General features: G+C 46.2%; 1 protein-coding gene across 8 annotated transcripts in view; it reads right to left on the bottom strand.

Annotated features, from left to right (window-relative positions):
* pcbp4 (poly(rC) binding protein 4) overlaps positions 1 to 15136 on the bottom strand; it is a 48230-nt gene that overhangs the window by 17741 nt on the left and 15353 nt on the right. For 5 of the 8 annotated variants that reach the window (XR_008724749.1, XM_055647810.1, XM_055647816.1 and 2 more), the window contains 6 exons: positions 8383 to 8433; positions 5174 to 5288; positions 4403 to 4426; positions 4260 to 4292; positions 3662 to 3778; positions 424 to 555 (listed from right to left, as the gene is read on the bottom strand). Coding sequence is in view for 7 of the 8 variants with exons in the window: in XM_055647810.1 (XP_055503785.1) it covers positions 424 to 555; positions 3662 to 3778; positions 4260 to 4292; positions 4403 to 4426; positions 5174 to 5288; positions 8383 to 8393 (432 nt within the window). In the remaining variant the exon portion in view is untranslated. Of the gene's footprint in view, positions 1 to 423; positions 556 to 3661; positions 3779 to 4259; positions 4293 to 4402; positions 4427 to 5173; positions 5289 to 5749; positions 5818 to 8382; positions 8437 to 15136 lie in introns of all 8 variants that reach the window. The other 3 variants (XM_055647811.1, XM_055647813.1, XM_055647815.1) reach the window with 2 other exon arrangements.

The raw sequence follows: 15136 nt of genomic DNA, 5'->3' as shown, positions 1-15136 counted from the left end.
CATGTTTCCATGCTGCATCTCTAAACTAAACTTGGCCTTTTCTTTCATTAAAGACAAGCAGCAGTAATAAAACATCTCAAATACTCGATGTCTTGCTTTGAACCATAATTTTATAATGTGGCGAGCTCCCAATTTTTACCCTGATGCGCAAGGAACAGGCATCATCCGGTACAAAACACCACCCGCCCATTCCTCACCGACTCACAGGTAGCTTGTATATGTGATGACCAATTTTACCAAAGTGGGTCAATTTGATTCCCATTGTGTGTGGTCTTGCATTAGTAACATGTAATTAAACACAAGATGCATTAGTACTGCTATAGTTGTATTGAATTCACAATGTTGCACGTGCCCACAATTAGATCCAGAATTACTCACAATATGATCCAGACTGCTATGTTTCTTACAGCCAAAACAATTTACCTCTCTAATCTCCTTGATTTTTGACCCTCCTTTGCCTATCAGCGAACCACACTGACTGGCAGGGATTACCAGGCGCAGTGTAACAGGGGGCTTGCTCCTTGTGGTGTCACTCAGGCTTGATGTACTGAGGTCCTGGAACAAAGAAAAGACAGGACCATTAGTCTAATGTCAATAACAATAGATCTAAGCCGCTGAAAAGGGGAAAAGGAGTAGGGAGGTGGATGGCAGGGAGAACAGCTTCTACTATACATATATTAATATACATTCATAATAAAATTTCACAGAAACAAACGTAACCAAATCCAAATTATTTCAAATCGTTATCAAAAGATCAATCAATCATTTAAGAATGCTTGGGAGAAGAATAGGAAATTTAAAGTTTAGAGAGACAATTCCAGAGAATACAAGCAAAGGAATTGAAAGGCAGGAGTCTGAAGAGGGACACAAAACACAAAAGATGAGACCTTTAAATCTGAGACACTTGATGTTACGGTTGAATTGAGGGATAATGGGGATAGGATACGATCAGCATATGCTGTTTCCCTAGGGTAGATGTACTAGGATTTCATAAACATATCTTTAATAGCTCACCACTTCACTGAACTCTGTAGTTAAATGTCACTTAGGGGTACCTCTGCCATTACTGATGGATCTGCCATGGAAGCAGCAAATCCTACTGCTAGATCAATTTGAGACTTGCTATGTGAGGGTTTGGCAACTTGATTTTCCAACTTGGTTTCAGTTTAATGAAAAACAAACGGCACTACTTGAAATTTGGCACAGATTTAGATAAAATATAATTGTGAAGGAATTCATAACTCAGTGTCAAAAGTTGCACACTAATTAATGAAGTTAATTAGAAAATTAGATCGAAAAAGTAAGCGCCATCTAGTGCTCAATACTCATATTACTCCATGGGGAGTCCAATTCCATGCTGCAGTCTATTTAAACCATATATTATTATACCATATACACTTCTTCCCACCCTTCCTCCTGTAAGGACTCCATCCCCTACTCCCAATTCCTCTGCCTACGCCGCATCTGCTCCCAGGATGATGCTTTCCACACCAGGGCATCTGAAATGTCCTCATTCTTCAGGGAACGGGGATTCCCCTCCTCCACCATGGATGAGGCTCGCACCAGGGTCTCTTCCATACCCCGCAACACTGCTCTCTCTCCCCATCCCCGCACTCGCAACAAGGGCAGAGTCCCCCTAGTCCTCACCTTTCACCCCACCAGCCGTCACATACAACAAATAATACTACGTCATTTTCGCCACCTCCAACGTGACCCCACCACTCGCCACATCTTCCCATCTCCCCCAATGTCTGCCTTCCGCAAAGACCGCTCCCTCCGCAACTCCCTTGTCAATTCTTCCCTTCCCTCCCGTACCACCCCCTCCCCGGGCACTTTCTGTTGCAACCGCAAGAAATGCAACACCTGTCCCTTTACCTCCCCCCTCAACTCCATTCAAGGACCCAAGCAGTCGTTCCAGGTGCGACAGAGGTTGACCTGTATCTCCTCCAATCTCATCTACTGCATCCGCTGCTCTAGATGTCAGCTGATCTACATCGGGGAGACTAAGCGGAGGTTGGGCGATCGTTTCGCCGAACACCTCCGCTCGGTCCGCAAGAACCTACCTGACCTCCCGGTGGCTCAGCACTTCAACTCTCCCTCCCATTCCCAATCCGACCTCTCTGTCCTGGGTCTCCTCCATTGCCAGAGTGAGCAACACCGGAAATTGGAGGAACAGCACCTCATATGCTTGGGGAGCCTGCATCCGGGGGGCATGAACATTGAATTCTCCCAATTTTGTTAGCCCTTGTCGTCTCCTCCCCTTCCTTAGCCCTCGAGCTGTCTCCTCCCATCCCCCAGCCCTCGGCTCCTCCTCCTCCTTTTTCCTTCCTTCACCCCGCCACCCACTATCAGTCTGAAGAAGGGTTTTGGCCCGAAACGTTACCTATTTCCTTCGCTCCATAGATGCTGCTGCACCCGCTGAGTTTCTCCAGCATTTTTGTGTACCATACCATGTGTGTGTGTGTGTGTGTGTGCGTGTGTGTGTGTGTGTGTGTGTTTGTGCGTGTGACTTGTGAATATGACTGGAGTTATATATAATTATATATTTAAAAAAAATAGATATTGAATATAATTGTCAGTGTGTATGTTGAGTGAGACTGCCGCAGAGGTCCCGGGTTTCACCGGCTCCTGAACCCGCCTAATTAATATGTGAGAGCAGATCCTGTGCGTTCACCCGTTTACTGAACCCCACTGCCTGCCAGTGGGCAGAGGGGGATCACGGTCATAGTGGGACTGGCGCAGTGCCAGGCATGGGGGAAGGCTAATTAAGGCAACTTCCACTGAGTGGAAAATGCATAACCCTAACCCTAACTCGCCCCCCCCCCCCTTGCAGAGCTGCTCACGGCTGGAGCTGGAGCCACTTTGGGACCGGCTGCGGGCTGCGTACGTGTGGCCACTCAGCGTGTCCACCTCGGCCAGCATGCCCTTCTGGACCATCATGGTTATGATGGTGGGGAAAAGCACTGGCCTGAACGCCGCGCCGCCCGGGCCACCTTCAGCAACCCCATTGTGCCAGCTCCATCAGTACACCCGCTCGCTCGCTGCAACATCCACGGGCCGACAGCCCTACCGATCCCTCGCAACACCCACGGGCCAGGTGACAGCCCGACCAACGCCTCGCAGCACCCATCGGCGGGCTGACAACCCCCTCGCAGCACCCACGGGCCAACCGACAGCCCGACCGATTGACTGACCCTAATCCTAACCCTAGCTCTACATTTTTATTTAACAGTTCACATCATAATTTTACAACGCTAAATCAATTGTAAAACAAAATTATCAGCAAGGTTACATTACCTTTATTCCTTTGAAACCTTGCTATTTTTTTTTTTTGATGTAATTAGGAAGCAGCCATAATCCCAGTGTGCTCGCTGCCTAGCTACCATGAAACAAAGTGCGTGATTGGTCAATTGGTGTCCGACGCAATGTCAAACGTGCTTTGATTGGACAATTTGACTCGGAAAATTGGAGATTTTTCTCATATTTTTAAAATATGTGCAGGTTTTGGTCTTGACAAGTTTCAGGTATGGTTTCTATAATATTTTTACACAATATGTTATAAATACAGGTAGATACGTAATTTGGGTCATGAAATTAAACGAAAAAGCACCTCAGCCCACGGTCTAAAAAGCTCTTGTACTAAACCATTCCAAACACGTACCTCTTCAAGTTTGCCTGTGATCATTGTGAATGCTTTGAAGACTGCCTCCATCGAACCAGTAATTGTGATGATCCGTTCAGGGCATGAGCCCTCAGACACGTTGATACGTGCGCTGCTCTACAGAAAAGAAACACAAAACACCCACCTAGCTAAATGCAGCAAGTCACGCAAAATTTATGTAGGTATCATTGAACCCCAGTTAACCTTAGTTTGTATCCCAAATATCATTTATTCTAAAAGAATCACCCCAAATATATCAATTAGATAGCAGTCTGTAACCTGAAGTTTCAAGAGTTTAATTTAGGTAGTGAGGAACTAATGTGTGAGCTACTGGGCCATGTCCACATATTACTGAATCAGATAACCATGACCATGCTCAGAACATCACCTTCAAAAGAACAAGTTGGTTGAAGTCGCTCATCCACTGTGAGGATGTACTCCATCATGATATGGTGTGCTAATGCAGGTATGCTAATGCAGGACCCATTTAGCAGCCAGATTGAATATTTATCAAGTAATATAAACAGACTTGTATTCTACTGAGTTAGCATCAGTGATCAGCGTGAATATTGAATGACAAAAGATCCCCATAACTCACCTCCTCGCGCATTCGCTTTATCGTGTCACCTTTCTGAAAAGTGAAACAGAGTGTGAAATTGCTGAAACAGCCCAACCAGTGGTGGTGCATGGGAACAAGAAACAAACCCGCGTGGGAAAAATGCAAGTGTGCTGGGTACTCACCTTCCCAATGATGCTGCCAACTTCCTGTGAGGAAAAAGGAAGAATGCAATTATCAACATGGAGAAAGCATCCAGATCCCAACTCTAGTTGTGCTAGCTCACGCCTGTGATGCTACATGGTTATCAACATTGAATATCAATGAATATTAAGGGATAGGTATATTGTCCATCCATAGTTGCCCTTTTTGATCACTGATAATGGTTTGTTATAATTGAACAGGTAGTAAGTTAGCTGCTTTAGAGATCAGTTAACAGTCAACCAAGTTAGTATGGTGCTATGGCCAGACAGGGAATGCATGGTGAGTTTGTTTTCTTAAACCAGGTACATTTTCAATGATGCGAAAGAAATAGGCAACGTTTCGGGTCGAAACCCGAAGGGTCTCGAACCGAAACGTTGCCTATTTCCTTAGCTCCATAGATGCTGCCTCACCCACTGAGTTTCTCCAGCATTTTTGTCTACCTTCGATTTTCCAGCATCTGCAGTTCCTTCTTAAACATTTTCAATGATGATCGCATAGCTTGAATAGTTATAATTACATAAGAATTTTATTGATCAAGTTTAACACAATGTGACTTGAATGAATGCATTATTGACCCAGTAAGTTAATACGTTATCTACACACTATGCTTGGATAAACAATGGATGTAAAATTCAGTGTCTATCCGGTGATGAGGTGGAGTGGTCCAGCAATGCCACTCAAAGACTAGGTATAAATGGGTTGTAGGTTGCTTTTGGATTCTGAATACATTTTGCAGCTCCTCAGTAACATACCTTGCCATGCATGAGCAGTCGGAGGGTCAGTGTAACATGCAGTCCTCCATCAGAACAGTAATCAGTCTGGTCCATTGTCGGCTGCAGCTCCAGGTCAGAGCACATCAAACTGTCACTAAGCACGAAGAAAAAAGTTACAATCGAAAATAAAAAATGCAAATAAAATGATAGCACGCGCCACAAAAGAGACAGGAATGGAAATGAATTAAAACAAAGGGCTCAGTTAACCAACCCACAAATAAGCACTCTCAATGATTAAACCCTGACAAGAGATTACTTGGATCACAACGTCAAAGGTCAGCCCAGGACCACATCCATCAGCCTTCAAAAGAATTTGCATAAAATGAGAAGAGGAATGAAATGTAAAGCCAGAGAGGGAGGGATATAGGTGGAAGGGAAAGGGGGGGGGGGGGTAAAAAGGGAAATGAGGGACGGGAGACGACTGCACAAAGGAGGGGAACGGAGCAGGGTAACTGGGGGTTCGAGGATGTGGGAGCGCATTGGGGTGGGGAGCATGGGAAAGAGGGGGATGTTAATTGGGGTATTAGTTGAAATTGGAGAATTCAATGTGCATACCGTTGGGTTGTAAGCTACCCAAGGTGGAATACGAGGTGCTGTTCCTCCGGTCTGCGTGTTGCCTCAGTCTGGCAATGAAGGACGCCAAGGACAGAAAGATCGGTATGAAAATGGGAGTTAAAATGGTTGCAACCAGGAGATCCCTCTGCCTTTACATTTCACTCCTCTTCTGACACCCTTTATCTCCTTTTCACCTCTAGCCTTTGTCACTTCACCATACCAATCAAGAGATCCCTCACATATATCAACCTATCACCTGCCAGGCTTTGTCCCACCTCCACCTCCCTTTTCAACCCCATTCTCAATCAGCCTGAAGAAGTGTCTTGACCTGAAACAGTGTCTGACTATTTCCTCTACAGATGTTGCCTGGCCCGCTGAGTTCCTCCACCACCTTATGTTTTGCTCAAAATTCCAGCATCCACAGGTGTCAACCTTTATGCCCAGGCAATTTAAGTTCTTGTCTAGATACTTCTTAAATGCTGTTGGGGACTCTGCTTCTATTTCTCTCCCTCTCTCTCTGGCAGTGCATTCCAGATATTCACCACTCTCTCCTAAATCTAAGTCCTCTAATTTTCTTCACCTGTTAAAGGGAGAGGTTTTCTGCTATTTTTCCAATCTATGCACCTCATTTTATATATCTTATTCATGATGCCTCTTAATCTCTTCCGGGAAAAAATAACTAGCCTCTACACTCTTTAGAAGAAATTTACTTGGTAGAAAATATGAATAGTGGGATATCCAAAATATATCTGGGGATTATTGCAGTGAGCAATAAACTTTGAAGGGGATGAATGGCCTTTTCTCAACCATCTTCCTCATGTTCTCCTGAGCCCGGCATAAGCACAATGACTGCAGAAGTGTCCAAGGCAACATCAATTGCAACAATTGTCAATGTAGACCATTAGCAAATTTCCCAAAGCACCTTTCTTGCTTGAAATAACCAATCATAGAAAAGAGCAAAAATGCACCGCCACATTAAGGCAACATTCAGGATTCTGTCAACTTTGTGATGAGATTTCTTAACTTCCCCATGGTTCTTTAGCCAATTATTATTACATTTTACACATTGATTAGTCTACAATCCAAACTCAGCCCTCAGGTTTCAACATAGCCTGAGCGGTTGGTTTAGAGGAGTTGCACGTTGAGAGAGCAGATGCAAAGGCATTCTGCCGTTTGATCTCGCTCAGCTGTCTGGCACATGGCCCAGATCTTTATCTTATTTTAACAAGGCAAATGACAGGCTGGCTGCCGAGGGTGGGCAAAATTTGGACCCTTCGCATTGGAATAAAAGTTCTGTATTTTCAACACATCAAATGATGAACAAATAGAATATGTTGGACAGGAATTTCCGAATTTTCTCCAGCCCTCCATCGAGGTTCACAATTCACCATAGTATTAAAGGTTTCAGCTTTCAGGTAGGACATTAAGTCACAGCTCTTCGCCCCTGAGTGAATGTAAAAGAGGGATGAGCGGTGGGGGGGGACCAGGTCGGAGAGTGGGGGAAACGGGTCGGAGAGGAAGGAAACGGGTCCGGTGGGGAGGAAGGAAACGGGTGGGGGTGGGAGCAAACTGGTGGGGGGGGGAAACGGGTGGGGTGGGGCGGGGGGGGGGGGGAAACGGGTGGGGTGGGGGGGGGAGGAAAAACGGGTTGGGTGGGGGGGAGGAAGGAAACGGGTGGGGGGGGGGGGGGGGGGGGGGGGGAAAGGAGGCGGGTAGTAAACGGGTCCGGGGGGAAGAAAACGGATCGGGGGGGGGGGGGGGGGGGGGGGGGGGAGGGAGGAAACGGGGGGGGGGGGAGGGGAAGGAAAACGGGTGTGGGGGTTGGGGGAAACGGAAACGGGTTGGGGGGAAGGAAACGGGTGGGGGTGGGGAGGAAGGAAACGGGGTGGGGGGTGGGGGGAAGGGAAACGGGCGGGGTACGGGTTGGGGGGGAAAGGAAACGGGGGGGGGGACGGGTGGGGAGGAAACGGGTGGGGGGGGGGGGGGAGGATGGAAACGGGGGCGGGGGAGGCGAAGAAAAAGAAACGGGTCGGGAGGGGGAAGAGACGGATGGGAGGGGGGGCGGGTAGTAAACGGGTCCGGGGGGGGGGAAGGAAACGGATTGGGGTGGGAGGAGGAGGGGGGGGGGGGGGGGGGGGGGGGGGGGGGGAAACGGATCGGGGCGGGTGAAGAAAACGGATTGGGAGGCTGGAAACGGATTGGGGGGGGGGGGGGGGAGAGGAAACGGATCGGGGCGGGGGGTAGTAACGGGCCAGGCGGGATGGGTGAAGAAACGAGGGAGAATATGTAAAGGCGTGAAAATGGGGAAATCTGTGAGACGTGAAATTTGAGAAGTGGGGAAGGGGCGGGAGTGGAGCGGGGAAGGGACGAGGAATGATCAGTTGGCGGGTTTTGGGGCCGAGCGCGGGCAGGATTAGTAACTGCGAGCGCGAGGCCTAGTCAGGGAGCGGCGCCGAGGCGCCTGGAGGCCGCGTGCGGCCCAGCTCCCCCCCCCCCCCCCTCTCTCTCTCTCTCAGGCCCGGCCGCCCGCCCGCGCCCCGACTACACCCCGCCGGCCCGCCTGCCGCGGGGCTCAGTACCCGTTCACGTTCACTCGCCGCCATCCCCTCCCCACCCCGCCGCCATCGCCTTACCCCGCCAACATCTCCGCCGCCGTTGTCCGAATGTGGTTCCTCTCCGACTTCCTGCTGACGAGAAGCAGCGACAATCGTCCGCCTGTACGACACGCAGCGCACCGCGACCTCCCTCACCACCGCCCTCGCCCGGCCCGCCCGCCAACTGCACACACTCTGCGCCTCTTCCTCCCCATCGTCAACAAAATATCCTCCCCCACTGTCTGGTCGCGCAAACACCCCTTTCATTCACCCGTCTGATTCTGCAAACAACTCCCCACCCTCCCTCCACTCACCCCACAGTCTGATCATGCAAACAATTTCCCCACCCTCCACAGTCTGATCGCGCACCCCCCCCCCCCCCCCCCCCCTCCCTCCCACCCAAAATTGAACCGGGCCCGAACGCGTGCATTTTCTAAATCCTTGTGTTTTTGGGAAGGCGGGCTTCAGATTTCACTCCCTTTTGTACAATGAAAGGGTATTCTCATTCTTACTAAATGTACTTTCGGTGAATTTTAAGATTGTCCACTGCAGTCGTCAATACCCCTTTAAACAAACACATGCTGGAGTAACTCAGCGGGTCAGGTAGCATCTCTGGAGGACATGGATAGGTCGGGACATTTCTTCTGTCACCTACCTATGCCCTTCAGCGATGCTGCCTAAACCACTGAATCACTCTTAACACTTTATTTTGTAGACCAGCATCTGCAGAGTTCCACGTTTCTCAATTTCCCTTTATCCATCAAATCAAATGCATTTATTATGTTAATCTCCCAAATCTCACGTACTCAGATCAAAGTTAAAAGCAGTGTGATGGAGATACAAGAACCTGTAGATGCTGTTATCCGGACCAAAAACAAACTGGATGAGCTCAGCAGGTCAAGCTGCAGCAGGGGAGGTCGACATTTTGGGTGATAGCTGCCAAGGATAAATTCATCATTATATTTAGTGACCAATCTTGTACACGTGTTAATGGAGCCAAAGGGGATTGTGGTAAACCCATGACAGCCATAAGACTGATTGTACAGTCTAAGGGTAAAGTATTCAGGGGTGCACAGTGGCGCAGCGGTAGAGTTGCTCCCCACAGTGCCCGAGATGTTCGATCCTGGCTATGGATGCTGTTTGTACAGAGTTTGTATATTCTCCCTGTGACTGTGTGGGCTTTCTCCGAGTGCTCCGGTTTCTTCCCACACTCCAAAGACTTGCAGGTTTGTAGGTTATTTGGCCGGTAAAATTGTGAATGGTCCCTAGAATGTAGCATAGTTTAGTGCAAAGGGCGTTCGCTGGTCAGCGTGCACTCATTTGGCCGAAGGGCCTGTTTCCACACTTTCTCTAAAGTATATTGTACACACACCACCCCCCCTCCTTTCTTAAGCTGCCGTTGCATTAATTGCCAACTCTGCTGGAAGTATTTACTAGCATTTCCACATCACCTATATTCACCCAGTTTCAAGACATGTGCCATCCCAGGGTTACTTTGTTGAGTTATCTCAATACATTCCTGGCCCCCTACCAACTTTAATCTACTGTTCGCTTTCCCCTCCCCCTCCCGCACCACACACATTCATCATTCCTGCCTGCCCTTCCTGATCCAGTGACTTTGTTTGGAAGCGTCTCACTTTTAAATTATTCATCCTGGTTCTGACCCAAAACGTCAACTATTCCTTTTCTCTGGAGCTGCTGCCTGACTCGCTGAGTTATTCCAGCATTTTGTGTCTACCTTCGGTGTAAACCAGAATCTGCAGTTCCTTCCAACACAAGTGTTTTTGAGACGCGCCCTCTAAAATGGATTAAAAGACTACACAGTATTGTTTTGACGTGGAGGGACAAGAGTTCCCTATGTCTTGGTGTCAATATTTAGCTCAACACCTAAAAATAAAGGCTTAAGTTTAAGTTTATTGGAATGGCACGAAAGTAGGACGCAAACAATTTTAATGTTTAATGTTTTATGTGTCATTCCTAACTATCACTGTATGTCACGTTGTCACTTGCGGGCAGAGCACCAAGACAAATTCCTTGTATGTGAATACTTGGCCAATAAACGTTTTCATTCATTTCTTTCCCATCTAGACTCGGTTTGCACAATTGCACCCCAAGTTAAGATTTAGCTCTTAGGGTTAAAGGAATCAAGGAATCCGGGGAAAAACCAGGAACTGATTTTAGTTCCAATTCATGTACATTCTATGTATGGTTGCTGGCGGAGTGTTTGGGCAGGTGAGAGCAGTTGCTGGGTTAAACAATACTCGGGCAGGTTTAAGTAGTGAGAATAGATGTACGCAGAGCCACACCAACTTCAAAAAGATGCTGAGCGAGCCCAGTGCTTGGCGTCAGGCGGTCTGTACATCAATCTCTTCCTCAGGAGGTCACAGATTTTTAAAATTAATTTTCTCTTTGTTTATTGTCCAGTCAGATTACAAAGGTGATTTCAACATCCAGGAAGGTAGTTGGTGGGGGCAGGTGGGATAATGCAGCAATCAACACAGGCACTGGGATATATTCAGCCAAGCCAGTGTCACATTACACTGTTGTTCCAGCCCAGAAGCCTCAGGGCAAAAGACCTTTAATGACGTGGGACCCACCTAGCCAACTCTACTGCTGCCGTCACTCTCTCCCAGCCTGTCTCATTCAGTTATTCTTTCTCTCACCATTCTCTTTGAAGATTAATGTGCAAGCCTCACTGCTGATAAATGTTGAGATGGAGAGTTTGGCTTCTACATTGAATGGATACCCTCCAATTCTAGTGAGCCACAAAACCTGCATTTTGTGGCTTCTAAAGAAAGTTTCAGCCCTGGCCTACGATCATTACACTTTTCCCCTTTTCTATTCTACAAATTACCAGCTATGCATTCAGCCACTGAGGTCTCAGAAAGCATGATCTGTGAACACAAGGATAGAGAGGGATCACTGAATAACTAAAGGCCAACTTTTTGATTATTGACCTTAATCCTCAAGGCACCCAAACTTCACTGAAATTAAAAATTATCATAATCTCGATGCATGCTCGATCTCCTCAATGAAAATATTCACTTTAGTCACATCCTAATACCCTAAACTACATAAAATTATCCCGAGCAGGGCAGCACAATGGCGCAGCAGTAGCGTTGCGGCCTCACAGCGCTGGAGATCCGGGTTCGATCCCAACTATGAAGTTGTAGGTTCTCCCTGTGACCGCGTGGGTTTTCTCTGAGATCTTCAGGTTTCTCCCACACTCCGAAGACATACAGGTATGTAGGTTAATTGGCTTAGGACAATTTACATTTATACCTAGTGTGTGTAGGATAATGTTAGTGTGTTGGGATCGCTGGTAGTTGCGGACTTGGTGGGCCGAAGGGCCTGTTTCCGTGCTGTATCTCTAAACTAGTCAGCAAATCTACAACCTGGACACAATGTGACAGGCAACATGATTTCACAGGAGTAAATGATTACATCAGGCATAAGTACTGGTAGTTCTGCTCTAACGTACTTTTCTATAATACAAATTGGATGCAACAAGAATAATTAATATCTATTACACTGGATACATTGATTACAACATTTCCATCTGGAACTAGAATCACTTAAAAGTTACCTTGGGGGGGAAAAAAAAAAAGCAGAAAAAAAAATCTTGGATTTAAACAGTATAGGCAATGAAATTTGTTTCTTTGCAACTTGCCCATAGTAATCAGGCGCCATTGTCTCAACAGCATCGCTGCTACTTTAACTGTGGATGGCCATTGAAATTGCCAAACAATCACTTCTATTGACACTTGTACAGCAATACAATTAAACAATTTAATACAGCCTTTAATACTTTTAGCTTGAAGTACCAAAAATAAACGTAACTATCAAAAAAACATAATTTTTGAAAATCCTGTGGGGAAAATTAACCCATGTCATTGCAAATCTGAAACCCTCCAACCCCTAATCCACTTTTCCCCTTAGACACGATCTTGAAACATGATTTTGTAGCAACACAAATATCACTTTGCAGCAGAACTACCCGAAAGATAAAATATTTGTTAATTACAGATTTGTAGGTAGAAAACAGATCAATAGTGGTTCGACTACCCGACTGTACATTCTACCCCCACATTTGCACAAACAGTGGACAGTCTGAAGAAGGGTCTTGACCCAAAACGTCACCCATTCCTTCTCTCCAGAGGTGCTGCCTGTCCCGTTGAGTTACTCCAACATTCTGTGTCTACGAGTTAAACCAGCATCAGTAGTTCTTCAGACAGATGTCAATAGTTACACTAAATCTCAAAATTAAACACCAAAGCCTGGAGATTAGATAGGATAAACAAAAATAATATTTGACAGAGCTTTTAAAGTTGCTCTCCAAAGGGAAAATAAATTGTCAGTTGCACAAGTCTAGAACCAAATGAAAAGAATGAGTACAATAGTAATATGCTGGAAGTGGTTACAATGATATGGAAGGATGAGAGGTCACAGGGAGTAAGAATTTCATGGATGTGCCGGGAATTTCAAGATTAAGCAGAGGTTGAAAGGGCTGACAAAGAGATTGAACTGGATGCTTCCATACAGTAACGGATCACGTGCTCCGTGGATGTTGGCAAGGTGTGATACTGAAATGTCACCAACAAAAACGGATGCCAAATAACATGAGGTGATGTCATGGTAGGTGAAGAGTTATGAAGGACTGCAAAACCAGTGCCAAATAATCAAACCATTCTTAACTGGGTGCCAATGCAGGTTAGCAAGGCGTGAGTGACGGCCTGATTAGCAAAGGTTTGGATGACCCCATGTATGTTTGAGTGGAGTGAGGGAAGCTGACCATGAGTCAGCTGCAGCTATGCAATCTCAAGTTTCCATGTCCTTCAGCCGGGTTTCTACAGCAGACAAGTTGGAGGCAGGAGCAGAATCAAGCAGCTTGTAGGATTGGAAATAGGTCAGCTGGTGTTGAACTGTAATAATCAATTCAGTCAAAACAAGCCCACCAAGTTTGCACAGATAAAATATTTTTTTCTATGTCTTCCCTTTTATCTTCACCTTGCCCTCTCCCTATGAAAAAGCTTCAGAATTTTAAACCTCAAGTATTCCTTTTACCATGTTGCTGTGTCTCCCCTCCTTGATTCACCTTTCTAGCCAGCTTTTCCTCTCACTCTGCCCAAGTTTTTGAAGTGTAGTGCCCAGGTTTGGAACTGGTACTCTTCAGATAATTTGCCAATGATTTATACAAGCTCCATGTTGGGAGTGGTTAACAAGGTACATTTCAAGAACAAGTGTTGAAGTTAGGCAGACTAAAGAGAATTTAATGGCTATCCTGTATGACAGTGGAAGAAATATTAGCGGGTTTGTTTTTAGCTTTGGTTGTTAATGGAAGATTGGAGGCAACAATTACACAGCAAGAGTTGTTGACACCATGGTGGTTGTGAGACAGATGGATATTAGCCTTGTCTGGCTAATATGGGATAATTCGACCAGATTGTCCCCATCACCCCTCACTACCTGGCACTCTAATTGTAGCTCATTCTGAAATAATCCCCTAGTTGTGTCAGAAGTAAAGCAGCTTTCGCCTGATCTGTCTAACTCCTTTCCAGCCTGTTTAATTAAACACCCACAGAAACAGATATCTATTGCCTGACGCATCAGTCTTTATTCAGTGAATGTCTGCACAAGAGAAGGAAATGAGAGTGTAATAAAGATAAACAAGTTCTGGTTTGTGCCAGATTCACAGTTCTCATCCATTTCAGCTGCGAGGTAGTTACATGGCCTCTAAGGCACAGATAAGGCCCCGATGCCAACGACATTTTTGTCCACTACACTTATTCCATATTCTCACATCATAGAAACATAGTGACTGCATCCATCTATGCCTTCCTATTTAAATGATCTGATTCCACATCCTCTGACAGCATGTTCTAAATATCAACGAGTAAACCCTGGCACTCTTGCAATGCAGCATTCTCCCAACAAGATAACTGATACTGAATGTAGCATTAGCTGCCTCAACTATGAGAACAATATATTATTCCTGTTATCATTCCTTCCCCCACCACAGCATGATGGATTGCCATCAGGTTAAAAAATATATAAACTAGAGTTCAGATTGAACAGATTGCGGACACTTCAGGTCAAAATTTTAGCCTGAACAGTTATGGGCCTGTCCCACTATACGAGGTAATTCAAGAGCTCTCCCGAGTTTAAAAAAAATCAAACTCGTGGTAAGTACGTAGAATGTACGTAGCTGCTACGTCGGAGCTCGGGGACGTCTCGTAGCAGCTCGTAATGCTAATGGCAGGAACTCGGGAAACTCGTGAAGTTTTTTCAGCGCTGTGAAAAATGTCCACAAGAGCCCCCGAGTACCTACGAACGGTTATTACCGTAATTCTCCGAGTTCGAATCGGGAAACTCGGGAGAACTCTTGAATTACCTCGTACAGTGGGACAGGCCCATTAGGAGGCAGGAACTTGTACTTCCCAGCAATGTTCATAACTCCATCTGTTGCCAAATGCTTTAAGTATTATTGAAGCCAATTTGGAGAGGGCAAATTCCACAGTGATACTGCCCAGACAACATACTTTCATGATGATAGATGAGGAATACATATTAACCAGAACATTGCAAGAACTCCTTTGTTCTTCTCTGAAATGCTTTGGATGGAATGGTGGCACTCAGCTCAGATATGCTGCCTCACAGCTCCAATGACGTGTTCAGTCCTGACCTACAGTGCTGTCTGTGCAGTTTGCATAATCTGCCTGTGACCATGTGGGTTCTCCCCAGGTGCTCCTGTTTCATACCACATCACAAATGGTCACAGGGAAAATTATTGGCA

Source organism: Leucoraja erinacea, chromosome 16 (assembly GCF_028641065.1).
Source record: "Leucoraja erinacea ecotype New England chromosome 16, Leri_hhj_1, whole genome shotgun sequence".
Classification (NCBI taxonomy): domain Eukaryota; kingdom Metazoa; phylum Chordata; class Chondrichthyes; order Rajiformes; family Rajidae; genus Leucoraja; species Leucoraja erinaceus.
Note: the sequence above shows the minus strand (reverse complement) of the source record. Positions and strands in the feature narration are given on the sequence as shown.